General features: G+C 38.5%; 1 protein-coding gene across 2 annotated transcripts in view; it reads right to left on the bottom strand.

The window, feature by feature from the left end:
• Window positions 1–6449: 6449 nt before the first annotated feature.
• SYNPO2 (synaptopodin 2) overlaps window positions 6450–26488 on the bottom strand; it is a 200522-nt gene continuing 180483 nt past the window's right edge. The window contains exons 5-6 of one of the 2 annotated variants that reach the window (XM_077142440.1): window positions 9582–10143; window positions 6450–9489 (exon numbers count right to left, since the gene is read on the bottom strand). In XM_077142440.1, coding sequence (XP_076998555.1) covers window positions 9601–10143 — 543 coding nt within the window. In that variant the 3' untranslated portion in view covers window positions 6450–9489; window positions 9582–9600. Of the gene's footprint in view, window positions 10144–26488 lie in introns of both variants that reach the window. The other variant, XM_077142439.1, reaches the window with a different exon arrangement.

The following is a 26488-nucleotide window of genomic DNA, read 5'->3' on the forward strand; positions in this document are numbered from 1 at the left end:
AATAAACATCAGGGACTGTCTTTAGTGATTAAAACACTCTAAAAGTTGAAAAACTGGATAACTGGGTACAAATGAAGGTTAGTCACAAGGTTTTTACAATCACAGAGGCGGAAGATAAGGGCTGTACAATCATTATCAGAGATCAAGACAGCTGGATTACAATTTAGTGATTTCAGGAATTTCCCTCTTCTAGTCCAATACACCAGAAAGCAAAAAGTAATATCTATATAATGATTCAGTAATCTAAATCATCCCTTAAATCCTAATTTCTAGGTTACCTTCCCTCTTCTTCAATTTTTTGGAAGAATTTAAGCAGGATTGGTATGAATTCTTCCTGGAATTATTGGTAGAATTCACTTGTGAAGCCATCTGGTCCTGGAATTTTCTTTTGGGAGGGGAGGTTTTTGATGACTAATTCAATCTTTTTACTTATAATTTTTCTGTGGAGGTCTTCTATTTCTTTTAGAGACCATCTAAGTTTTTGTGTGTTTTTCTTGGACTTGTGCATTTCATCTAAATTTTCTAATTTGTCAGCATAAGTTGTTCATATGATTCTCTTATGATCCATTTTATTTCTGAGGGGTCAGCAGTAATGTCCCCTCTTTCATTTCTGATTTTACTTATTTTCATCTTCTCTCTTTTCTATTTTCAGCCTAGCTTAGGGTTTGTCAATTTTATTGATCTTCTCAAAGAAGAACTTTTGATATTGCTAATTCTCCCTATTGTTTCTTTATTCTCCATTTCATTTATTTCTGCTTTAATCTTTGCTATTTCTTTCTTTCTGCTTGTTTGGGTAAACTCGTTTTCTAGTTCTTCCAGGTGTGCAGTTAGGTCTTTGATTTCAGCCCTTTTTTTTCTTTTTTAACGTAGGCATTTAGAGGTGTAAAATTCCTTCTCAGAACTGCTTCCACTGCATTCCATAAGTTTTTTGTTTTTTGTTTTTTTTTTTGCATTCCATAAGTTTTAATATTTTGTGTTTCCTTTTTCATTTGTTTTGAGGTATTTACTGATTTACCTTGTAATGTTTACTTTGACCCACTGATTGTTTAAAAGTGTGCTGTTTAGCCTCCATATATTTGTGAATTTTCTGGTTCTTCACCTATTATTGATATCCAGTTTCATTTCATTATTGTCAGAGAGAGTGCTTTGCATAATTTAAATCTTTTGAAATTTATTGAGACTTGTTTTGTGACCACAACATGTAGCCCGCCCACCCCACCCCCATTTTTGGGAGAAGAACTGACCTTCAGCAGACTGTTCCCTCCGGCCCAAAGAAGGCACTGTGTTTAAATCGCCACCTCTTTCACCTTTGTTGGGGGTGGGGTTGAAACAGGTTGTGGGCTGCTTTTTGTCCCAGTTGTAAGTGTCCCTGCCCTCAGAGACAGGACCCAGCATGCTGAATTTGCTAATCAAAAGCCCTGATCAGTACTCAACCAAGTCCCCCAACCCCATCCCTCCCCACCCCTGCCTGCACTCCCACCCCCAGTTCTTGGAGAAGCGGACTTTTATTTCCATTCAGGGAACGGATCCCAGGGCGGCCTGCAGTGAGAGTGGCTTAGGCACCAACCTCTGCAGCGTGGAGAGTTTTACTGTACTCACAACTCTTTACAGCAAGTTACCAGTCTCTTCCTTCTGCTCTACCCTGGATGGTGTACAATGTTTCTGGTCTCTGGAGCCCCTGACCTGCTGATCAGATAGTTCTTGATGTTTACTAGCTGCCTTGGAGGATTGAATCTCAAAGCTCCCTATCCTACCATCTAACTCAGAAACTTCCTAGTTTTACTCTTAAACTCTGCATAGAGTTTATAGCCATGGTCTCTAGCACATTTATATTAACTTCCCTCAAGGGGAGGAATTGGATATGTTGTCCCTTTTAAATCCAATTCCAGGTGTATCCATTGTACCAAGAAAAAAAGTCTCGGACAGCAAAAGAAATACTACTATATTCAGTGTTTTAAAAATGCCGACCACTGGTGCTGGCAAAATTTTGTTTCCCTTTGCCAGGGATATTAAAAATTAGGGTGAACATTACCTGCTTGCTTTTAATTTTAATGTCTTCACAAAATTTCCAATTTTCTCACCATTGATTACCTCAAATGACAATAACTTGAAGAAAATACTAAATTCAGGTAATTCATGCCTGAAAGGCGATTTCTTAAAATGAATGCAATGCACATTTTATGGAAATATTTGTAGCAACGATATCAACGTCTTCATGTTCATAAAAATATTTGTTTTATACTTATGGTCAAAATTCAGTCTTCCTCAAACCCCCTACCTCTTTTTTTTTCTCCCCCAAGCTTCATTAATTCACTTCATTTTTTCTTGTATAAACCTCTACGTTGTGCCATGTCAGGGGCCCGTGTCCTCTGAACAGGCTCTAGTGTAGGTCTTTCCTAGGTGGTTGGTCAATTTGTGATAGGGAGTCTCAGTGAACACGGTTTCTTTCCAGAGGCCCAGGGTGAGATAGTTGCAGGTCTTGGGGATGGCATCTGTGGTAATTAGGTTCAGTTATCAGCTTGGCCGGGTGACAGTGCCTAGTTCTGTTGCTGTGGACATGAGCCAGTGGCATGTAAAGCTCACCTGTCGCTGACTACATCTGCAGTCGGCTAGGAGGTGTGCCTGCTGCAATGAATGATGTTTGATTTAATTGGCTGGTGCTTAAATGAGAGACCTCAAGGAGGCACAGCCCAAGCAGCTCAGCATACCTCATCTCAGCCCTCGCAGTTCAGCCCAGGGTCAGTGATGCAGAAAAGAATCACCCCAGGAAAAGCTGTTGGAACCCAGAAGCCTGGGGAAAGGGCCACTAGAGGTTGCCCTGTGCCTTCCGTGTAAGAGAGAACCTCATATGAAAGTTAGCTGCCTTTCCTCTGAAGAACTGTATGTTTTTAACTAAATAAATTCCCTTTTATTAAAAGCCAATCCATCTCCGGTGTGTCGCATGCTGGGAGCTTTGGCAGACTGGAACGCAAGCATCTAAGGTGACTTTGGCAGAGTTCCCAGCTTGACCTTACAGCCCTGGCTGAGGTGTAGGAATTGTCCGTACCAGCCAGCAGCCGGGCTTCTTGGGCACAGGCCCCTATGCCAGCGCCCCTGGGGGTGGGGAGGAGGCGCACCAGCACAGAGTCGCAGCATCCGCTCACCGTGAAGGCATGGTGTGTGGCTGCTGATCCTCATCCCGCAGAGCTCGCTCAGGGACGATGGACGGTTTGGCCGGGGTGATGGACCCGTGGATGACAGCGGTTACCTCCCTGGAGCGCTCGCCACCCAGACCGAAATGGCCATTGGGGTCTGCAACGGCGACAAAGGCCGTGAACCTGGTCGGCTACCCAGCGCCTGTCTGCTTTGGCAACAGGCCTACATTTCAAAACCTTGTCCTTGAGAAAGGCCCCCGGGAAAAAGTCAGTGACCTCAGGCTGCTTGGTGGGCAGGGAAGGGCAGATCCTCTCCGGGCATTTGGTCTTTGACCAGGCGGCCCAGCCGGGCAACAGGAACCACTCGCCACCCCCTGCCTTTCCTCTGCGCGCAGAGCTCCATGCCCTGGGCCCCGCCCTGACCTCAGCCGCTCCAGCCTCCCGTTCCCGGGATTCCCGTGCTGGACTCTCCCGTTCCAAAGCCTCCGGGGCCACCTGAGGCACCTGGAGCACCAGTGTCACCCACTGTGGGGAATTTTCTTGAAGAAGAAGCCCTCTTTAAAAAAAAATGTAAATTTTTAACTGTTCTGATGTGCTTTCTTTTAACAATAATTTCATAGCAGGGCAATAGTGCTATAAAACCATGTTACAAATTTATATGAGATATTTTTGAGGAAAAAACATATATTCACACTGTAAAAAGTGAAGGTGAAATGCATTCTTCTGCAACTCCCTCAGGCAAAGTATCTATAGAATTTGTTCAACCTCTGATTTTTTTTCCTACGTGATACATTTTTTTAAATTAATTTTTTAATTTAAAAAATATAACAAACTCAAACGTTCTTAACTTATGATCATTCCATTCTACATATATAATCACTAATTCACAATATCACCTACATGATACATTTTTCACCTTAAACAATTAATTCTTATTTTTTTAATGTTTTCCTTTTTAAGCAAAATGAGAAATCCAGGTACATTGCTTGTTCAAGCATGTTGTTGAAGAATCAATTGCGTCTCTGTTGGAAATATATAATTTTCAAACACCACAACTGGAAATGTTGCAGGATATGAAACCTCTGCTCCCTTTTTTTGATTATTTCCTTCATCCAGTTGGTGCTGAACTTGGGGAATGGATTAGATGTGCATTGAAATTTGGCCATTTTATTACAAAGTCAGTGTTCTTTTTCCTCCTCTCAACCCTCTAGTATCAACTTAAATAAATCATAGTTGTTTTGAATAGCTATAGATGGAAACCAGAGAGAGGTCACTTGAATTCAAGGATAAAGAGGCATCTAGCTGGCATCAAAGTCCTAATAATATCAAGTGATGGGAAAATATGTGTCCCTTCCCATCCTATCCCCTCTTTTTAAAAAATATTATTCTTATCTTCCCTACATGCAGGCAGCAGAAAGCTGTAGTATGAATGACATTTAGATCAACAGGAAAAACTACCAGGCCAGACCCTGGAAGTGAGATTAGCCCTGACAGGTCAGCGATTAGTCACTGTGCTGCAAAGCTGCAGCAGGCTCGTGCACCTTGGCTTGCTATGCTGCTTCAAAGCGTGTACGCCATCCGAGAGGAAGACAGAAGCAGTGTTCCTTCCTCATGTGTAATACCTCTGCTGAACAAATATCCCTCAATAATGCATGGATCGCTTAATTGTCTAATTGAATAATTTTTACTAGGAAAGGTAGTGTTAAAGAAAGGCTAAGTAGGACATCCTATCTCTACCACTATTTGTTCATAACCATTAGGCAGGACTTTTCCGGGGAAATTTGGGCATAAATAAGACTGTGCCATTGCCCACCTACACCTTGTTGCAATTTATTTGGTAATTTAGAGCAAACATCACATTTATCCAATTCATCATGGGGAGGCGGTTTTGAGGCCTTTTCAGACCCTCAACTAAAACATGTAAATATCAAAGTGTTGAAGAGTTGAGTGAAGAGTTTTCCTTTTAGGGGGAGGTGGGAGTGGAGGAAATTTTATACAAGCAGAAACGTCAAGGAGAAGGGAGATACAACATAGTAAAATTTTTTTCTACAACTTTAAAAAAACATCTCAGCCATTGATCCTTTAGAGGCATTTCCTCTTCAAGTGTCACAAGGCTGTAAACATTGAAGGGCCTCCTTGCGAAAAATGCTACTCTATTAAATTTGAGAAGTTACTATTACAGTGATTTTCCAAAACTCATGCAGAATGGGGATAACTTTGTACTAGATATTTCTGTTATGTGGACTAGGGAACCATTAGCTGGTCTCTGAGCATATTGGTTTCTGTCTTCCTGGGTGACCTAGCCAGGGAATTGAAGCTCCTTGAAGCAGTCTGCCTATTGGCTCCAGAGATGACACAACTTACCTCTTAGTGTATTTCGAAATTTATAGTTTGCTAAGCACTAGAAATTCCTCAGAGTAAAGGTGCAATTTATATAGCATTAGCATCTTAAGACAGTCTAGCACAACTGTCTCTTAAGTCACTACATTCTTTGAAACAGTCCTCTTACTTGAAATTTGTTTTTAAGTGCTAGTCCTTTAAAGAAATCTTTTTCATCAGAATGCCAAGACAGCCATTTGATTCAGATTTTCTTTAAAAAAAGTGTCAAAGTGCTGTTATTTCGATGAGATAATCTATCAGTTGACCATGGAGCTCATAGTACACTGATAGTTAATATTCTCCAGCTAGAGCTAGTCAGCTTTCAAATGCTTCACTTAAACATGTCTTATGCTAATGAAGGTTTTGGTTTAGCAGAGGTCAGTCCAGGGCAGCCTAAAAAGGACAAGTAATAGAAGGGGCTGGAACATCAAACATAGCATTTTAGAGGGAGAGTCCAGAGGGATTTCAGAAATTCATTCAACATGTTGTCAAGTCATGTTGCCATTGGCTGTGCTCGTGCTGAGAGCTGATTTTCAGTATACAATAATGGAAAGAATTTGTTAAGAATAATATTGAGGGTGGGCCACTGTGGCTCAGTGGCAGAGTTCTCACCTGCCATGCCAGAGACTCGGGTTTGATTCCTGGTGCCTGCACCCATGCAAAAAAAAAAAAAAAAAAGAATACTGAAATATGTTTGGATCCCGAACTTCTTAACTTGCACGTGACAAGATCATATTTTCAGTAAGTATAAAAAAAGTGTTTTCAAATGTTACACTTAAATTGTTGCCATTCAGTATGAATTTTTTTAATCGTCTAGAAACTGATATTATAGAATATAGATTTAAAAATATGTACTAGATATGATTCAATCTTCTTTAGGGCAATAATTAATTCAAAATCAATTTTATAAAGAAAAAAATCAATGACTCTTTAAACTGATTTTCAAGTTACTTTATTACTAATACAATTTCAACTTTTAGTATGCATCTTTCAAAAACAGTATTATGGGATATCTGAGGTGGAAATGTCAAACTAATTGACCAGAGAAGCTGGTCTTTTCTTTAATTTAATAGAAAAGTGTGGACAGTGTAGACACTTCTACTTTGACTAGAAACCAAATGTAAATGTACCTTATCTTAAAAAACAAGCATTTCTGCAACTGCTCACTAATTATAAAAGATAAGCATTTTTATCCAAAATTTCAATTCATTAATACATATATGTGCTGGAGACCTAATAGGGTAGTCCTTTCTGATGTGAGTGATGGTACCAAAACATAAAAGCAATATATTCAGAGATAAATAGAATAGAATCTATGCATTTATAAAACTCAAAAGACAGAATTTATGAATTTCAAAATACAAGCACCCTAATAGTGGATACTTCATTTGCATGCAGTGATGTTGATATTTGTACTCAAGGTGCAGGCCAGGTACTAACTAGTATCCCTATGACTGGCATACTGGACTTTTAGTGAGAGCTTTATTAATCCACAATGAATCAGGAACTCTTCCTACCCATGCAGCTGCATCTAGTAGAAAAATTTCTTACAACAAATGTGGTATGTTTTTACAAAGCAATAGCTCTTTCATAAACGTGCTATTATTAAGAATATGAGAACAACTCATTTTATTTTTGTGAGAACAATGGTTATCTACAACTTCTCATCCACAAGAATCAGATTTCACGATGGCAGGTGTCCTATCTCAAACATGAACTTGAACGTAAGCTATCTAATTTATTTATTTCCAAACAGGTTAGAGTTAAATACCCATAATGCATTTCATAAAGATTTGACAAGGGCACGTTTGCTTTTCAGAATTATATCTGTAAAGTATGACATCCTGAAATATTGACTTCCAATAAAAATATACTTTTATTTTTTAATTTCCTTGTGAGTGAAAAACGCATGACTCTCTGGCCACATTTTGTTTTATTTCTTGATATCCAGAATAAATTCAGATAGCTTAATGCAAATAATGATTTTGTTTTAGTACATGCAAAGAGGGAGAAGCCCGTTTTATAATGACAGCATTTAAATTTAAAATGTCTGCTTCTTTCTAATTTGAGTCCAGTGAAAGTTTTTGGTGAATAACATAATGTATATAACTGATGAAAGTAACTCAGCACTTATAAAACAAAGTAACAAAATAGAAGATGATCCCTTGATGCCAAATCTGCTAAATTCCCTTAAGACACTCAAATCCAGAATGATTCAACCACTATAATAAATTTTGACGCATATAAGAATTTTACAGGGGGGAGCCCTAAGAATTTTCTGACAGACTTAATAACATAACAGACATTATTTTTTAAGATTCATTAGAAACTTCTAGGAATAAATGATTCTATTTCATAATTGGAGAGAATTACTATAATATCAACTTAAGATAATTTAACAATATCACTTTAAAAAATATTCATCTTTTCTTTTCTCCATAACTGAACAAATGATCTGGGCAGTTCCATCAGTAACAGAACTTAATTTGGTATCTTCAACTTTTTGATATTTTACTTTCAAGATGGCAGGGGGGGTCACTTGTACCTTGGCATTTTATTCTAAGGGATCTTCATAATAAATTCAAGAGTTAAAAAGTAAAACAAAGCAAAATAACCACAATTTTAAAAGGAAAACTTTAAACAGTCCAGATTTTTTTTTTTAATTTAAAAAGATTCAGTATACTTGCCTATGTTGGAAAATACTTTGAATTCCCTTTTGTTGAACATCTTGTGGGCATGGCAGTGAGGAGCACAGAGCTGCATTTGACCTCATCGTTGCAGGATCATGCTCACAAGGCATGGCTCATGGGACTGATGAAGCAGCTGCTTAAATTCCTTTGAACATTCTAATGACCCTTTCTAAGGAAGCACAAATGGATGCATAGGCTTCTGTGGCATGTTCTCTATAGCTAAATAAGCAGTCATGACTTACAGTTGCATAACAAACACAGCCATCCACCACTTCCTTGGATCCATTCGTAGTTTTCTCCTTCACATCATCCCTCATTCCACAGAACACGTAACACAAAACCTGTCACCAAACAATTTCTTTTGGGGTCTTTCCTGATACATGAAGTGACACCAGTTACCTAATCCACCCCTGACCTAATCTGCTATTTATACGATGAGCAACAAACATTTACAACACATCAAACATCGTTCTATTAATGAGAGAATCTCAGGATACTAGAGCAGGTAAGGATCTAAGAGATTAAATAATCTGATCTTCTCATTTGTCTGAGAAGACCTGAACCCAGCGGCTATTCCTGCTTTAAACTGCTGACTTTAAAGAGATTAGAAATAAATCCAATACTTAAATCTTTCTATTCCCCATACATTACACCATTTACCTCAAAAATCCTTCTGAAATGTATAGTTATTTTACTCTAACTTATTGCTTTCTGAGAACCTATGTCAAGTTCTAAAAAAAAAAAAAAAAGAAATCTGAATTTTATTGGGGTTTTAAAAAACTTTTCAGATACTTAAAATGACACCAAGGAAACCCTTTTCTATATGTCATTATTTACCGGCATGCTGTTGTTGAAAATTTCTTCATTTTTATATTCTCTTGTTATTACCACCAGTGAAAATTAGTACACTGTATTTTATCACTTCCTTCCTGGACTAAGGCACATCAAAGAAAATACTTAGTTTCATCTTAATAGAGTAGAGTTTAGTTGCCTAGACTACCTCATTAAAGTGGACCTAAGATTATGAATCACACATTAGTGCCAGCACATCAATGCAGAAAATGAATTTTTTCTTCAAAGAAATTATCTGTGTTTGAGAGGACAAGGAAGTGATCCACACTCATGTGTGTACACACACATATACACACAGACACACTCAGATAAGTGACCTATGAGGACAAGCCAAGATCAAAAGTGAATGTATACTAGAAAAGGGTGGGCCACGGTGGCTCAGGAGGCAGAGTTCTCGCCTGCCATGCTGGAGACCCGGGTTCAATTGCTGGTGCCTGCCCATGCAAAAAAAAAAAAAGAAAAAAGTGAATGTATTAGAAAAGCCCAAAACCCTGCAAGGAGACTTGGTTGATTATAAGTGACTTACAAGCAGGTTCTTCTAACGTTCATGTTTGGCGTCTCCATCCCCATGGGTGTGGGTTATAGTTGCAATCACTCATTGACAGGCAATATTCAGACCTGGTCTCCATGGACATTATTTCAGAATCATTTCTGGAAGGCTGCCTATAATATGCATATGCCAACTGTGAACCGTATTGGGAGGTAGGGAACATGCTATGACTGGGTAGGGATGCTACACCATACTCTTGCCTGCCAAATGAGCTCATGTTAGCCTTGCGGGCTTGAGGCACATAGGAGACTCTCTCTTTCCAATCCTCGGGGGAGCCTGCAAGCACCTTCCTCTGAGCTGCTGAAACTACATTTGCCACAATGGATTCCTGGATGTTTCTGGGTCCGAAGGCATCATCCACTAGACCAAGAGGAGATTTTGCTGCTGCTTCCCAAGGAGTTAGTCTCTTGTTTGCTTTCTTAAACCCATCCATTGGTTTGCTAGAGTAGCTGTAAGCAGGCTGGTACACCCAACGTGATGTTGTAGAGATGGTCGGTGGAACTGGTCTTCCGGGAAGAGAAAGTGAGCGTCCACTCTCCTAGGAACAATGAAAATGTTAACATATTCATGTCAGTTTTTGCAGATTCCTGTCATTCCAGAGTAAAGCGTGCTCATGGCACCTTCACCAAGTACTGCAACAGATCAGAAGTTGGTAAACTCTGACAAGCTTAGACTAGAGCCAGAACAGCCTGTAGGCTGCCATTTGGTCCTGACTTAGGACATCCTAAATGCTCTCCCCCTCTGACCCATGGCTCCAGTTGCTACCCTTTTTCTTAGGCCTAACCCCCAAGGAGGGGATCTCCCCTTACTTGTATCCACCCTCCACACTTTCCTGTCCTCATCCACAGCCCAGCTGGATTCTAATCCTGTTTCCCTGGTACAAAATATATTAAAATGATCAGAAACAGACCATGAATTTTTTTACTTTCCCTAAGTGATTTTTTAATCTATGGTCTCATTTTGGTCCGCTGAGTGGAGCACATAAAAAAAGAACTCCTTTGATGTAATTAACATGACTGGTATTATGGCATGGATGGCGTTTAGGTCCTTTTTCCGGTCAAAATGTCTATTGGTGAAGATCACATGGATTTTTATTTTCTAAGTGTGGTGTATTACCTGTGTCTCTAAGGGGAAACAATCCTGTTTCCAGTGAGTTTTGCTTCCTTTTATGTGTGTTACAGCCTTTGTTTCTTTGAGAATTTGTGTCCCTGTAACATTCTCCTGTAGATGCTAAATATTCTGCTTGTCTAATATACAGCAATATAATTTATTGAAAGCTGATGTAGTTTCTTCTGTTATCCCTTCTGCATTTCCAGGGAGTGTGGTGAGTAGTTGTCTACATTATTTCCTCACAAGTTCCCATTCACAGCAGACTCTCTTAGAAAAAACTCCTGGCAAAAAGTAGTAAAGGTACACCTAGAGGAAATGAATCAACTTTGAAAGGATCACACATTGTGTTCTTGAACAAAAGGCTTAATAGTGTGTTCGAATTTCATAAATAGTTCCAACAGCTTTAATTTCTTAAGCTCTTAAAGTGAATAGTAACACCTGGAGTTGGGTGAAATACTTCAGAGTCAAATGCTTTGTTTTTTCCATCAGACATTTACAAAGAGTGTGGATGGCTCATTCCTGATGAATAAAGCAGTTCATATGGTGGATCTTGCTTCTTTTTTTTTTAATTATTAAAACTTGAATAATATTGATTGAATCCTAATAAAAACTTATTTTCATTCATTTAATTTTTCTCAAACTAGTAACAAGTTCTCATTATACAGTCAGAGGCGGAAAAAAAAGCCTGACATTTAGTCACCATTTAAGGTCTTAGTTTCCATTTCACATTATCTATGTGCTGGTTTCATTCTTCATTTAACAAACAAACAAAAAAAAAGTACTGAGCACCTACTATTTCCAGGTACTCTGCTATGTACTAACAATACAAACACGATTCAGTGAAAGGTCCTGTCCTGCAGAAGCAAACGATCCAGTAGTGCTTTTAGTTTTGCAGTATAGTGACAAGTTAGTCAGTCATAGAAGCCCAGCTCAGAGAAGAACCCATCACCTGTTTTGGCAGAAAAAATACGTATTTTCTAAATGAAGGTTCAGTATGAAAAAGAGGAATTTAGCTCTTTTCTCCCAGAATATGTGTCTATGTCTCCCTTTTGTTCTTATCTATGATAGGGAGAGGAAACATGGGTGCACAGAACCAGTGGAACAGTTTTCAGATCCCAGATCTGCCTTCATGTGGTCTGTGATCAGATGCAGCGCCCAAGGGCCTGCTTTAGGTCTTAAAAACAATGGAGCTGAAGGGATGGCAGTCAAAGTATCCAAGACTCCAAAGAAATACAGGAGAGGGTCCTGAATACATGTATATAGATAACTAATAGCACTGGCTAATAACTGGAAAAAGAAATAATTTTGAATACACTTGGAAAGATTAAGTACTATGTGAACGTGTACACTTCAGTGACAAGACATTGAAAACACTTGAGGAAACAGAGACATTTTTCTGATTTCCCTCCTATCCACTTAATTTGAAAATCTTTGAAGAACCAAAACTTAAGGGAAAGTAGAAAGTTCAAAACACTGCTGAATGATACGCTCCCCCTAATAACAACGTGATCAGAGTTTCCTTCGGCTGAAATATAAATATAAAAAGATGACTTTGAGGGGAGCAAAACAGAAACTTGAAGCATGATATTGAAAGAGTAAGTCAAGGCTTCCAGAAGAGAAATTAAAAATAGCGTTGAAGTTAAAACAACAACAACAACAACAAAAACTCACATAGACTACACACATGCCAAATATAGTAGCAATATTGGCTGTGAGAAAATAGAAGAATTACCTAAATGAAAAAAAAATGTCTATTGCTAGTCTACATATTCCTCAGACTAGCAAATATGCCTTCATGTTCCTTCAAGTGCTAACAATAGAGGAAAAATTATAAATTAATTTAGGTTAGAGACACAATCATGGTATAAATAAATCATTCTTTATGTAAATTGTTGTTCCTATTTGTGCCAAAAGTATTGCAGGCCTCTAGTCTGTCTCTGCACCCAAACCCCTAATTTTAACGTATTTCCCCTAGCAATTTTCACATCTTGTTCTTTGGTGCTATTTCCTTGTGTCATTCTCTGTCCCAAAGCTCATGCTGTTCTCTGCTTGGCAGGCTAAATGAAGCCACATAATATACCCTGAGCCAGAAATGACCAAAGGGACCTGAAAATAACAGAGGTGCTTCTTCTATTTCGGACTCTGAATCCTGATGGTAGAATCCTAGCAAACATGGATTAGATCCTGGTTTGCAGTTTCCAGCCCAGGTGGTATTAACAAAGGAACTTAAAATTTCAATAGGCAAGCTTAACTGTAACCAACGTGTGGAACTGGCATCGTGTGTGACAGTCATCTGTCTCATACTACTCCTTTAAAATTTATTTAATGAGAGAAACTTTCCTACTGCCAATGAATAAACACTTAGCAGGTCCTGTGGCATTTTGCTCCTCCTAAGTAGGGAGAGTTCTGGGGTCACCTTAAGCTGCACACACCCATCTTATTTTGAAATAAAATGCTCCATCCCTTGTGATGACAAGCAGCACTTTCTCCCCTATCCAGCTGGAGCCTGTTTTGGAGAAACCTTCTTTCAGGGGAAGAGTTGTGGTCAGCTCCTTGTGACTTTTGGCTGACTGCAAGGCTACAGAAGAATAGAGAGCAACAGAGAGTTTTTTCTTGATTTGGAAACATATTCTGGCTTCTCAGTCAGAGGGACACTTGCTTGGGATATTTGAAGGCTCCTATCACTGTTAATATTAAGAGCCTGCAGTCCTTGATTCCCACCAATTCATCCCTTTTCCAGGGGATGACTTGTGCACTCCCTTCGGAATCTGTCATCTATGTACGGTTTATAGTTGCTAGGGTCTGTTTTTTCCTCTTGGAGAGACCCCACGATGATTGTATCCAACTCTCCCTTGTCATAGACAGCCTTTGGTCCAAGGAGAACACTCGCCCTTTGGTTGGGGCAGGGAGATGGCAGCAAATTTCCCGGCTCCTTGCCTGAACAGTTTGTTAATCTGTCTGTTACCCTCCAGAATTTCCAGGGAGAGAGTCAGACCCCACTCTCTGCCCCCAGCCGCCATTCCCAAGCAAGATCTCACATCAAGAACTCTAAGAAGGCACCTCAAAACTCTTCTCTCCCTTGGCTTGAAGTAGGGGCTCAGGGCTCCTTGAAACACTCATACCAGTCCTGACTGCACTCCAAATTCCTCCTTACAAAGACCGCTCTCCTTGCCAAACTCTGACTTATTTAATAACCTGGATCTGGCTGAGGGTTCAAGAGCTGAAGTAATTTACTATCATTTCTTTGTAAAGTCTGAAGTTTAATTTGGAATCTCACTTTCTCTTATATCTGGGCCTGGGGTGAAACTTCAACTTTAACATCCGGCTATAAAACATTACCGCTTTCAGTAGAACACAAAGTTCTCTTGTTTTCCTTTTTAAAATGAAATATAGACTAAAAATAGAATGAAGGTTAAAAAAATAGAAGGCGTTTTCTCTACTAATTAATTTCAATAAATTTCTCTAATAACTTGAAACAGTCTGAAGGGTTGAAACCTTCTACCTCACTCAGGCCCAGCTCTGGGGAAGGCAGTTCATCTGCTATCAGGGCATCTCAGTCCTGAAGCTTCTGCCATGCGCTGAATCCTACTTGGCCTCCCCCAACCTTAGCCCGGTCATCCTGGCTACGTAGCGTACATCTGCTTCCACTTCTACACAGTCATCCCTGTATATGTGCCCAGTCTCTGCCACCCTCTTGAAACACATTTGAACACCTGTTGCTATTCTTCATTTGCAAACCAAGGACAAATAATGTTGATGGTGTTCATTCCCTCAGGTTTTGTTAAGCAAGGCTAACACATATACAGTATCTTGGTCTTCCTACGTGGATGTATATATGAAAACACGAACACCAGAAACAAACCCTCACGCTGAGTGCAGACACGATCCAAACTGATTGAAGGACGGCGTTATCTGGCAGATGGCAAAGTTAATATGGCACATGGAACATTCAGTCTGTATGTCATTTAGAGAATAAGTGATGAACCCATGAGAGTACATGTCAATCTCCAGCCAGTCCAATATGCAATAAAAGCTGCAAAGTTTCACATTGACCTCATGATCACCTAGTGTTATATATTCCAACAAAACAGCTAAACACTAAGGGGGCATTTCCTTACACCTTTACTTATAGCCAACATTAATAGATCACTTGTTAGATAGGCAGCGAGGCTGATTACTTTACATGGAGGGTTTCATATAATCCTCATAACAATCCCATGAAGTAGATACTTCTATTATCCCTATTTTCCAGATGAGAACAAGGAGACTTTAAAGAGATTAAGTAACTTCCTCAAGAGTGGAAAGAGAGAGAGCTGGAGCAGGGATTTGAACCCAGTATTATACCAGTGTTCTTGAAATCTCCTATTCAATTATACTTGCAATGCGATTGTTTTGAGAAAACATCTTTAAGAAAAATATTCAAATCTAAGTAAACTAAATGGAATGAGATTTTATCAGGTATTTTGGAAGGGTCATTTGAATTTTGATTACATTTGGATTGATTAATACTGGCATCTTATCATTTGTCACAACAACCAGGTGACCAGTGTTTAGGGAACATGATATGTGCCACTTAGATTCTCTGCCTCTGTGCCCAGGTGAGGGCACTGAATTCAGAGGAAATGTCCAGAGTGGCTGAGGGCCTTTCTCAGCTTAACATAAGCCATCTCTTCATGTCAATTAAATATGGATTTATCCACATAACTTGTTAATGAAGCAGCTTAATTAGCTTCCTTGTTAAACTGTCTAGTAACAAAATTAACTGGCAGGGAACACTTGACATTAAGAAAAAAAAAACCAATAAGGTTTGCTTAGGACAAAGAGGCGAATTCTAAAGCAATGTAAAAAAGTCTTAGAAGCCAAAGAATTTTAATGATATATATGTTTTGAAGTTCAAATTATTTCTTTGAAAGCTAAAAAACTCTATTGGGGACAATCCTGCTTACTCAGGTGCAGCAGAAAAAGAGTCTCCCACAAACAAATATTATTTTAACTCCTTTGTCTCTTTTCTCTCTTAAATGCATGATTAGTAAATATTCATCGGAAATATATACTTTATCATAAGCAGATTCCAGAGGGCTAAAAAAAAAAAAAAGGAACAAAATGTATATCTTTCACCTTTTTAATGGTTGATTAGAATTTCTAAAAAGTAGCAGTCCATGAAGGGGCACATAGAGAGAAGAAAACATGTGGGAAGCCAACACACCCTCCGTTTTTCTAGTTATTCAGGTCAAAAACTTTGGCGGCATTCTTGACTCCACATGCTGTCCACACCTGATGTGTCAGCAAATTCTGTCAGCACTGACATAAATTACATCTGATATCCACCCATTTCTCACCACTTCCAATGTCTTGTCTGGATTATTACGATAGACCCATAATCAGTTTCTCTGCTTCCACCCACTCTCCCTTTAGTCTATTCTCAACATGGCGGTCAGAATTATCTTAAATCAGCTTGTGTCACTCAATCCTCTATGTAAAACTCTCCAATGGTTCCTCATTGCAAAACCAGAAAAGCCGTAGTCTTTTCAATGACTTACAAAGCCCTACAAAATCTGCTGGCTGGTCCTTCCTTATATCTCTGATCTCATCTCCTACTGCTCCATCCTTCTACCTTTGCCCCAGCCACACTGGCCTCTTTCCTAATCTCTGAACATGCCAGGCACACTCATGCCTCAGGACCTGTAAACTCGGTGATTCCTCTACCTGAAACACAATCAGGACCTGTAAACTCGGTGATTTCTCTCCCTGAAACACAATACCCCAGATATCAGCATGACTCCCTACCTCATTTCCTTCAGGCCTTGCTTAAATATCACATAACCACTCTATTTGGCCATTCCTGTCATCCCTCACAGATCCCCATTTCCCATCCATGCTCTGTCTCTTCCCTTAGCTCATGACCATCTACATCATAAACATTTTATTATTCTGTCTGTGCATCTGCCTCTCCCCATGCGAAGTTAATCTCCATTCAAGGGTAAGGGTTTTGTTTTGTTCACTAAGACATCCCCAGCATGTAGGACAAGCACCTGGCAGCAGAACAGAAGGTTGCTTAGGAGGTGTTTGCTGAATGAATGGGTTTCTGTTACCAGACGGCCATAAGTAGAAAACTGATCTTCACCCAACTTTGTGGTGACATACCCACAAAGATTTAGCCCTTCTCACATGTCAGTTACATGTGGCAAGGGTCTCACGAATAGACTCATCATTACCACCCCAAACATGCACACATCAATACTCACTCCAAGCCCTGTTAGCCCATACAGAGAGTATTAATCGATATCTATGCACAAATCAATTTTTCTTAAACAGGTGGAAGACGTTAAATTGCAAATAAATGATTTGCATTCAGGACAGTAAAGATTGAGGGTTTAAAACTGCTTGATTCCCCAAATAAGAAAAATCTCACCAAATTATGCATAAATTGAAAGACAAAGGCCCAAGAAGAAAAAGATAACAGAGACTGCAATTAGAGACGAGAAAGCTGTAAATTGCTTTACCTTTTTACCTAAGACTGCAAGCAGGTGTTAGGAAATGACAGCCTTAAGTGATCTTAGGGTCACTTCCAGCTCTAGTGAGTTTTCCATTACAGTCTTCTTGGCAGTCGAAGCAGTTCAACATTTTTCTACATAGAGATACAGAATCTCTTTATCTAGAGGTCTTTAAATGCAGGAAAAATGTTACCATGAAGTGGTTTAGATACAATCAAACCCGAAGTCAGGAGGAAAAGGAAACTTTTAAAATCATTTTTGTTCTAGTGTCTTAATGAAACAGTCTCTGCTTCATAGTCTCTAGGACCTGCCCTCTTAAAGTGAGCATCAAGTTTTCTTCCACCGAGTGGGATTTTTGGATATTCCATTGCAGCACTTTCTTATCTAAGAATAGAGGAGAGGGCCCATTTTTTAGGCAGAATCTCACAGTATTGTTCTGCCTGCCAAAAACAGGGCAGAGAAGCAAGACTAGTAAGTCCTATACTTGAATAGAAGAGGGGCCAAGTAACCGCAGGTTGCTTCAATAGTTTCATACATGAAAAAAAAACCATATTTAAATACATCAGAGTAAGAGAGAACTCTCAGATTAATTTTAGATTACATGTTAGGTTCTAAAAGAATAGATGTCTTAACAAGTTTTATTTTATGTTTGTAGGAAATCCCTTTGTGAGAAAGGGTAAGAGTTATAAATGACAATGGAAGCAGGCATTATTTCCATAATATTGGAAAGATTATGAACTTGAATGTCACAATGCCCTGGGAGTCCTACCTTTGCCTCTTACGACCCATGTGATTCTATTGGGGATCCAATCTCTCCAGATGTTACTTTCCTTAGTTGTAAAATGGGAATAATGCTGGTTACAATTTCAAGCAGAGACGAAATTGTGTTTATTATTGACTGCCAAGTAAAAGGAGCAAGACAAATGGTGATTATTCTTGTTACTGTGTGAGGCTCTGTGGCCCTAAAAGGTGTCATGGAGACCTGGCAGAACCTTTTGTTCAAGAGGCAACTGTATAGGCAGACTGCTGACCCAGGATAAAAATAGGAGGGAGTCTTGCCTTTGAAGTGGTATTAACACTGCACGCCTCAGATATTGCCATGCCAGCCACTGCCTCCCTCCTGCCACCAAAAACACCGGCAGCAGGGCAGGCCAGAGCGGCCTGGAACATACCCCTGACCTCACTTCCCTGCTAGGTCTGAATGGACCAAAATGTCTACTTCGTCTCTCTTTTTAAACCTGCTATAAAAAAATAAAAATAAACACATGCAATTTAAGGTCATGAAGACCAGAGTTAAGGAGCAATCTGTGAGCCCTTTTATTTTGAAAGTAATATAAGAATGAAAATTTATAGAGTTTTTACAGGGTAACAGCCACAGTTCTAATCTCTATGGCTGTTAATTCATTTAATGTTCCCGGCAACCCTATTATCACCATTTTACCAGTAAAAAAAGTGAGGCACAGAAATTAGGCAATTTACCCATAATATGTGTTTGTAGAGAGAAATTGGAGAATTGAAGCCATAAGTAATAATAGTTTATTCGACTGCATATTTTAAGGGATTAAATCTGTAAGTGTAAAGAAAGTACTATAGCAACAGTTTTCACCCTCTCACCTTTGTTTATTCTCAAAAAAAAAGAAGTATGTCACTCTCTACAAATTAAAGCCTATGAAAATACTTCTATTAATATAGACCATGCTCTATTTAAACAGCTGGAATTGCAATTTTAGTTTTTTTTGTAATTCTTGGAGAAAAAACTTAAGTATATTTTTATAAAAGTCTACTTTAATTGGTTTGAACATAAAAATAGATATTTTAAACACATTTCAAAATATCTTCTGGAAAGAAGTTTCTCTCTCTCCTCAAAAGATTTAAACCATGAAATATGCATAGATTCCCACCCTAGAAAAACTTAAAAACAGATGTTGAAAGTTCAGATTTCATCAGTTTCTATACAGAAAAAAAGTAACTTTCACAGTAAATAAAGGATATTGATCCTGTATGAAATAAATGAACTTTTTACCTTGTGGCAGGTTTTTCAGTTCCTGGCACATAGTAAGTGCATAATAAAGGACAGTCATCATTATTAATATAAAATTAACACATTATATACATCTTATTAGGATTCTAATAAATTATAAAACGCACTTAAAAAATGTATTTAATCAATGTGAACATGGCTTTAACTGTCCATAGTATCATAATTATCCTTCTTTTCTAAAATAAATCCAAACAACCATCTCCTCACTCCTGTTTCACAAAATGAAAAGCCCCTATGAATGTACTTTTACTCTTAGGAGGAACATGGGGATAAGAGATGGATCTTTATAGATTATATACCTGCTATTTGAAGTAGAGCTAAATTCCTTAAACTCACTTCCCAATTTGGAATGGCTTTTATTTGTTCAGAGGAGATTTTAAGGAATTCTTATGAACAAGAATTCATGAGAAATCTGAGTATATCAACTGACTAATAACCTTGATTTGGCCCTTTTCCATGTTAGAATATTCTCAACTTCTCAAACTTCCCACTGGCAGTTTAAGCCATCCTCCTGGCACAATTCCTAATTGCAGTTTTTAAAAACTGATAAATCTAAGCTGGTTAGTGAAATGATTGAAATATATCTACTAAACAATGAGTGACATTATTTCCCAAAGATATACAGAATAGACAGTATGAGGAAAATGGCTTACTAGATCACTGTAACTATTTTTTCTGACCATTACATTCTTAAGCTTATTAAATGGATTCTTAATTCATATCTTGGGCCCTAGGGAAAATATTTAACCTAATACAGTCCTTCAAGAAATTTAAGATTTACTCCCAGATCGTATGTTTCCCTGATCAAAAAACATGGTCCCAGAATGTTTAAAGTTGGGAATAATAAATTCAACTCTTCATCTGGGGCGTCCCAACAACTTGTTTTCTTACTTACAGATTAGGAAAAAAAAATTTCCTTAATTCCCCTATCTCATCTCTCTGTTCCAAGTGGTAAAATTGCATTTAATGATATCTTTCTTGTTTGGGGGATTTACACAATTAATGTCATGCATGTCACCTCATTATAGAGACACAAGAATACTAGAAAGTAGGTAGGATTTTCAAATGAAAGACTGTTTTGCTGGAACAGATAGAAGATCAATAAGGAAAAAACAAACCAGGTTATATTATGAAAGTCATGATCTTGTGTTTTTGAAATACAGATGGGAAACTTGGAAACATCTCTTATCAGAAGTTTCACAGGTACATTTCTTCGAAATCAAAATCATTTACTTCACTTGAAAACACTAATCCCAGATCTGTTTGCATTTTATCAAGAATGGTTCAAGGGGATGCCTCATGAGGGATTCGTATGCTTGTCAATGTTTCAAACTTTGAAAATAAGAGGCCAAATACTTATTTTTTGCCCCTGGCATTGACTGTTACTACAGCTGTTTTGTATTGGTGTAACTCTCCTGATGTACTCACAAAATTGCAACATATCATTATTCTATAAAATCATTATGTAAAATTACAACATTGCCTATTAATTCAATAGCACATCTTGCTATGTAGCCACACATTATTTAAAGGATCACTTCCTTATTATCCCCCTGACTCCTCTGCACACCCAAGTCTGGCTTCAGTTTGATATGATATTGGGTCACGATCAACCATTCCAAGTGCTAACAGTTTTTGTCCTTTCATTACCAATTCAGGCAAATGCACAGATGAATGAACAAAAACCTTGTGAATTAGCTACAAAAACCACGTCAACCCTCTAAGTCACTTTGGACATATCATCTTAGCCTAAGGGAGAAGACAAAATGTCCAGGCCCTCATAAATACACATTTGAGAGCCAGAGAGAAAGGAGAGATCTTTCAGTAACATCTGTGCCTAAAATTCTTATACAGCCATTCATTAAAAATAAATAAATAAATAAATAAATGCTGGGGAAAGGATGAAAAAAGAAATGTCCAGAATTCACTTATTTATAAAGATTCCCAACTAAAACTAGTCAGAAAGTCCCCCTCAAATGTGTGTTTTGAACTGTTTCTTAAACATGGTAAGATGCTCTCCAATGGTGGTGTGCAGTTCCCCCAAAGATGGTTGTTTTTCCCAGTTCCATCTCGTTCCTAATCTTGCCTACTGTCAATACCATGAAGTCCAATGCAGGCAGGTTCTTTTAAAAATATAATTGGCAGATCAGCAAGGTATCCACCAACTGGCACCATACATGAGCAGTGACCTGGCCTAGAGCTTTTGTATGTGTGGTTTGGCTGAAAGGTTATTCAAGTCTGGGAGGAGAGTTCTCTACTTGCTAATTCTTTAAAGAATTTAAATGGGGCGGGAGAAAAGAATCTTACAATTTACCACTATTGGTCAGTGGTAAATTGTAATAAATACATATTCCCAGAATAAATACAACCTTGTCATTACAAGTAGTTGCTCAATTCAGGTCAGTTCTAGACAAGTACAATTTGGGGCAAAAATGAAGTCTGACAGTGTCGTGCATTTCACAGTACACTGAAAAGTAGACATTTATGCACCACTTCACAAAACAGAATTTTTGCTTTGACCATGGTTCACAGTGCTAAGTAGAATGAAAATAAAACAGGAAAGCCAAGGTGAATGGTGAAAGCGAAGATACACGCCGAATAGCTCTTCTCTGTGAAATATAGCTTTCTATATGAATGCACCATGCATTTGATATAATTTTATAAAATGGAGCATGTGCATTTTAACAGTAAAGAAGAGAGATATAGTGGTTCACATGAAATAATAAGCAAAAGGTAGTAGAAATTAAAGAATTGTAAAACCATGTTTTACGTTACCCAGGGTGCCTTGTGACTCCCTCAGATCAACAGTCCCTCTGAGTTTTAAAATGCTCCTCATTCTAAGAAAGTATCTGCATGCCTTTCAAGAAGTCAGGAGGAATTACAATCACACTTCACAGACTCTGGAAGCAAATCCTTCTAGTCCAAGGCTTCAGGGAAAGAAAAAATTATTCTCACCTCCTAATCTCTGTTTTTTCTCATTAGGAAAAAAAAGGATATATTTAATTTTAAGATTTTTTTTCCCTTCAAATACCCTGAAATTTAAAAGTTAAGAAACAAACCAAGTTTTTCTTAAGTTGGGTTACAAAATGACCCCAGTTTTTAAAATATTGGACTATGTCAAAACACTTATAAAACTTTTTGAAAAACCATGTCTTTTAGATGACATTTATATGTAGAAATGTAAAATCTTAGAGATACAAAGAACTTTAGACATATGCCAATCAAACTTCCATGAGGTGCAGGAATTCCTCTAACAACATACCTGATAGTCATTGTAGTATAAAAGGCTCAGAACATGAAAACAGAGGGCAGCTGCTGGAACTGCTACTTGATGAGCTGCCACTTGATTAGCTGCTGTGACTTTGGGCAATTTGCTCAACTTATCTGAGTTTCACTTTCCTTATCAATAATAATAATAATAATAAGAGGTGCATCCGTCACTTAATTTCCATCAAATAAGGTTGTGAGGATTAGATGAGTTACATGTTTTAATAAATCCTTTGACACATTGTATGTGTACAATATAGATGCCAACTTCTTCTCCATCTCTTCCCCACAAGTTTTTGAAGTTTTCTTAAGTTGGTCTGAAATTTATTATCTTGTAAATTCCATTCATTGGTTCTACTTCTTCCTTTTTGAGCAATAGAAACTTTTATTTCCTGGTCCACCCCATAGTTCTTCAATATACATCTCTCCTATTTATTAGTCTCTACCCTACCCCCACCCGGTAGCTATGCAAATGTTTATCTTGTATTACAGAACTCCCAGACAACTTGTCATCCTTTTTTGTCTTAAAAATAAACTTTTCTGCATCAAAGGTTTGTAAACAATGTACTTGTAATTGTAATCAAAGATGCTAGTAAATGTGCCTCTGTTTCTTTGCTCCATGTTGTATTAGTATTTAAGCAGCCTATGATTGTGTATTTTGTCAATCCTTCATACTATTTGTTCACATTATAGTTAAGGATAAACAAAAATATTGAGATCTTTCCTTTGCGGTCTGAACTTCTTTTAAGTTTAAAAAGTTTTACAATTATATTTGTTTTCATTAATTTTGACTGCCGGTTAGCATTCAACATGCTATTCTCCTTTAGCCTACATCCCCAAATAAGAATGTTTTGATTACTGCCAGAGAGATTTATATTATAAAGAACATTCTTGATTGGAGATAAGGCACCCTAGAGAGCCCACTGCAAAGGGAAGTTATACAATTCCTTTTCCCAGAGATCAGAAAACAGGCAAGGAACTTCATACAATCTCTTCTTTAGATGATAAAATTGTTTCCTTCCGTTCCTAGAAATATTTATGCTCAGTCTTGATTAGGAGCAGGGGGTCAGATACAATCACTTCTCAAGGAACCCTTTATTTTTATCAAAAAAAGTTCACATTGGGTCCAGTAGCTGCTGCTGTGAAGCACTTTCCGTAGAAAAAAAGGGTTTACTGCCATCTTCTGGATGCTTCTAATAAAGTCAGCCCGGCCAAGGCTGCAGTGCCTCTTCCTACTTCAGACAAGAAAGAGACCATTTGAAAGCAGGTGCAGTTTACGAGTCTGGCTGTCCTTGACTATAAACTGGAAAACTATTTATGGCTTTTAAAGAGTAAAGTTGACTTAAGTGTTTTCTGTTTTAGCAAAGTGTTTTTCAAAGTCTGGTTCGCAGTCCATTAGCATCAGAATCACCTAATTACAAACACAAATTCCTGGGCCCCACCCAGACCTACTAAAAGAATTTCTGAGGTGGGGCCAGGGGAAACTTAATTTTCCCTAGGAACAAAAGTTAGAAAGGCAGTGTTTGTTAGAACACCATGAAGGCAACAGTTTGCTAAAAATTAAAGTGCTGTTTATAAAGGAAATCAAGTTACTTAATGAAGTGTAAAATTAAAATTAAAATCAAAGGTCTAAGTGATATATTTTTCCCTGCTCTTTATTTCAACAACCCCACCCACAATGAATCGTGCCATTTCAGTGTGTATTTCATAATGCAGAAATAAAAATCTACTTAGCCCATATTGGGCTTAAATGAATTTTAATCGGCACCATCTGCTAAGCACAAATAAAGAGTCCAGTGGGCCAGTCCATCAATAGACTCTGAGTATGTGATTAACCAGTGAAATAAACAAACAAATTTATTGTGATTAGTACTTTAGCTTTAGAGGCTGGTATTGTGAACATTTCTTTAAAAAAAAAAAAAAGGAATTGAGGCATGCAATGCAAGAATAAAACCCTGGTCCTTTATTTTTTTAACGGCATAAATAAAGTGTCATAAAAAGAAAATTGTCCAATATAAATTTAATTGAAATTGAAACAAAAGCTACTTTAGCTTCAGATGAAATGTTCTGAACTTCAGCTTGCTTGTTTTTTACTTTTTCCTCTTGAAAATCAGTCCTGGCTTCTGCTCCTGACTGGGAAAGATTCTAGAAGTACCAGAAAACCCACAAAAATTCCCTGGGCTTGAAAGGCAGCTGGAATTTTAGGTCCCTCCCTAGAAGCCGTGGCTCAGCTTCTGAGATTTGTTTGCTCTGCGAAGGCCGAGGTTTCAATCTTTCTGTTTTTGGAAACTGATCATGCTTCTCAGGCAAGAGGATCAATTACTGTCGAAAGGCCAGGTTGTCCCAGGACAGTGTCAGGAGGAGGGAGGCGAGCAGCTGTCTGCTGCGCCACTCAGAGGTCAGCCAGGTTCCGCCAGAGCCCCAAGCCTAGCAGGTCTGAACTGGGGAAGTCTCGGGAACAGGGCTGCCAACTGTTCCACTTTCCGTGTGATAGGCCTACTTAAGCTTCAACGATCCTATCAGCATCTTACCCAGGATACCAACTATCCCAGTTTGAGAATGTATTTCATTTACAAGCATTTCCCCATAAAAATTCGCTTTCTGTTGCTAAACGTCCCCCACTTGTTCTAGTTGATTCCGGCACTTTGGGTGGAACACAGTGTCTTTGCTAGCGCCTCAAGGCTGATGTTCAACTCTGTTTTGTTTTCGCATTAAACCCAGTCCTGGTCTCATTTTTTGTGGACCACTACAACAATGCTCGTTCAAGAAGTGAAGACAAAGTAGGGGGGAAATAAAAGGGCAAACAGATTGGATACCAAGGGAGATCGACATATAAAGCATCATTGAGGAGAAGAAAGTAGAGGAAAAATAAAGAAGTCTCAATGAAAGACTCCTAAACAGATTCCCTCATGTAATGAGAGTCACACAGACATTGCTTCCCCTTGTTCTATTTTAGTTGTGGTAGGTCCCTTAAACTGGGATTCATATTAACAGAGTACACAAAAGAACTTGTTTGTATGCAGTGGTTTTTGTTTTTCCTCCTTGAAAGTTTTTCAGATAGTCACCACTGCTTATCGAGTACCCTTTACAATAGTATTAACATGTGTGAATGCTTTCCACGTGCCAGGCACGATTGTACAGACCTAATACCCCACCAGTTCATTTCACCTTCTCAACAACCCGTGAGGCAGGCACTATTATTGTCTCCAATTCACAGCTGAGGGCAGAGAAGCTGAATAATTTGCCTCAAGTCTCCCAACTAGCAAGAGGTGGAGCCGGAATTCAGAAGGCAGCAATTTGGGCCCCAGACTCTTCACCACTGCACAGTACAGACCTGCTTTATCTCATCTAATTGTATGTGAATTTCAGTTAAGATGCGGTTACCTATTGCTTTCCCTAAATCAAATCATGACCTTGTTGTTTTTTTTTAATTTAACAACTCTTGGGCACATTTTTCTGCCTTATTATTCTCAGAATTTGAGGGCTTTCTCCTCAGCATTCTCTTTTTCCTTAATTTACATGGTGTAAGTTAGTACAGCTCTAACGACGCACGGTGCCGATGGGCTGGAAGTGGTAGTTGAAGCATCCTGTCTAGTCCACGGTGGAGGAGAGCCAACAGTGATGATGAACCCCCCCCGCCCCCCACACACTTACGGAGCTGTGAGCACATAGGCTGGTGGAGATAAAACTACAGCTTTTTCCATTTTGTACTCTGTTGACAAGTGTTTATCACCGGGAGCTACGAAACTCTGAGAATTTTCAGTATTTCTTACTTTGATTTGGAAGTTTCAAAATAGCTTTGGAATTATTCCTAAGACATGTATAGCTGGTCAGCTCTGATGAAAAATCCCTTTTATCTGTGACCTGAGTCTTCTTGTGATCAAGAGAGGCAGTGTAGCCTTGTGACTAGAACTTGACCATTAGGTTTTGAGTCTTAGCCCTAACACTGTTGACAAATTCCCTAACTTTCC

This window comes from Tamandua tetradactyla, chromosome 24, assembly GCF_023851605.1.
Source record: "Tamandua tetradactyla isolate mTamTet1 chromosome 24, mTamTet1.pri, whole genome shotgun sequence".
NCBI lineage: Eukaryota > Metazoa > Chordata > Mammalia > Pilosa > Myrmecophagidae > Tamandua > Tamandua tetradactyla.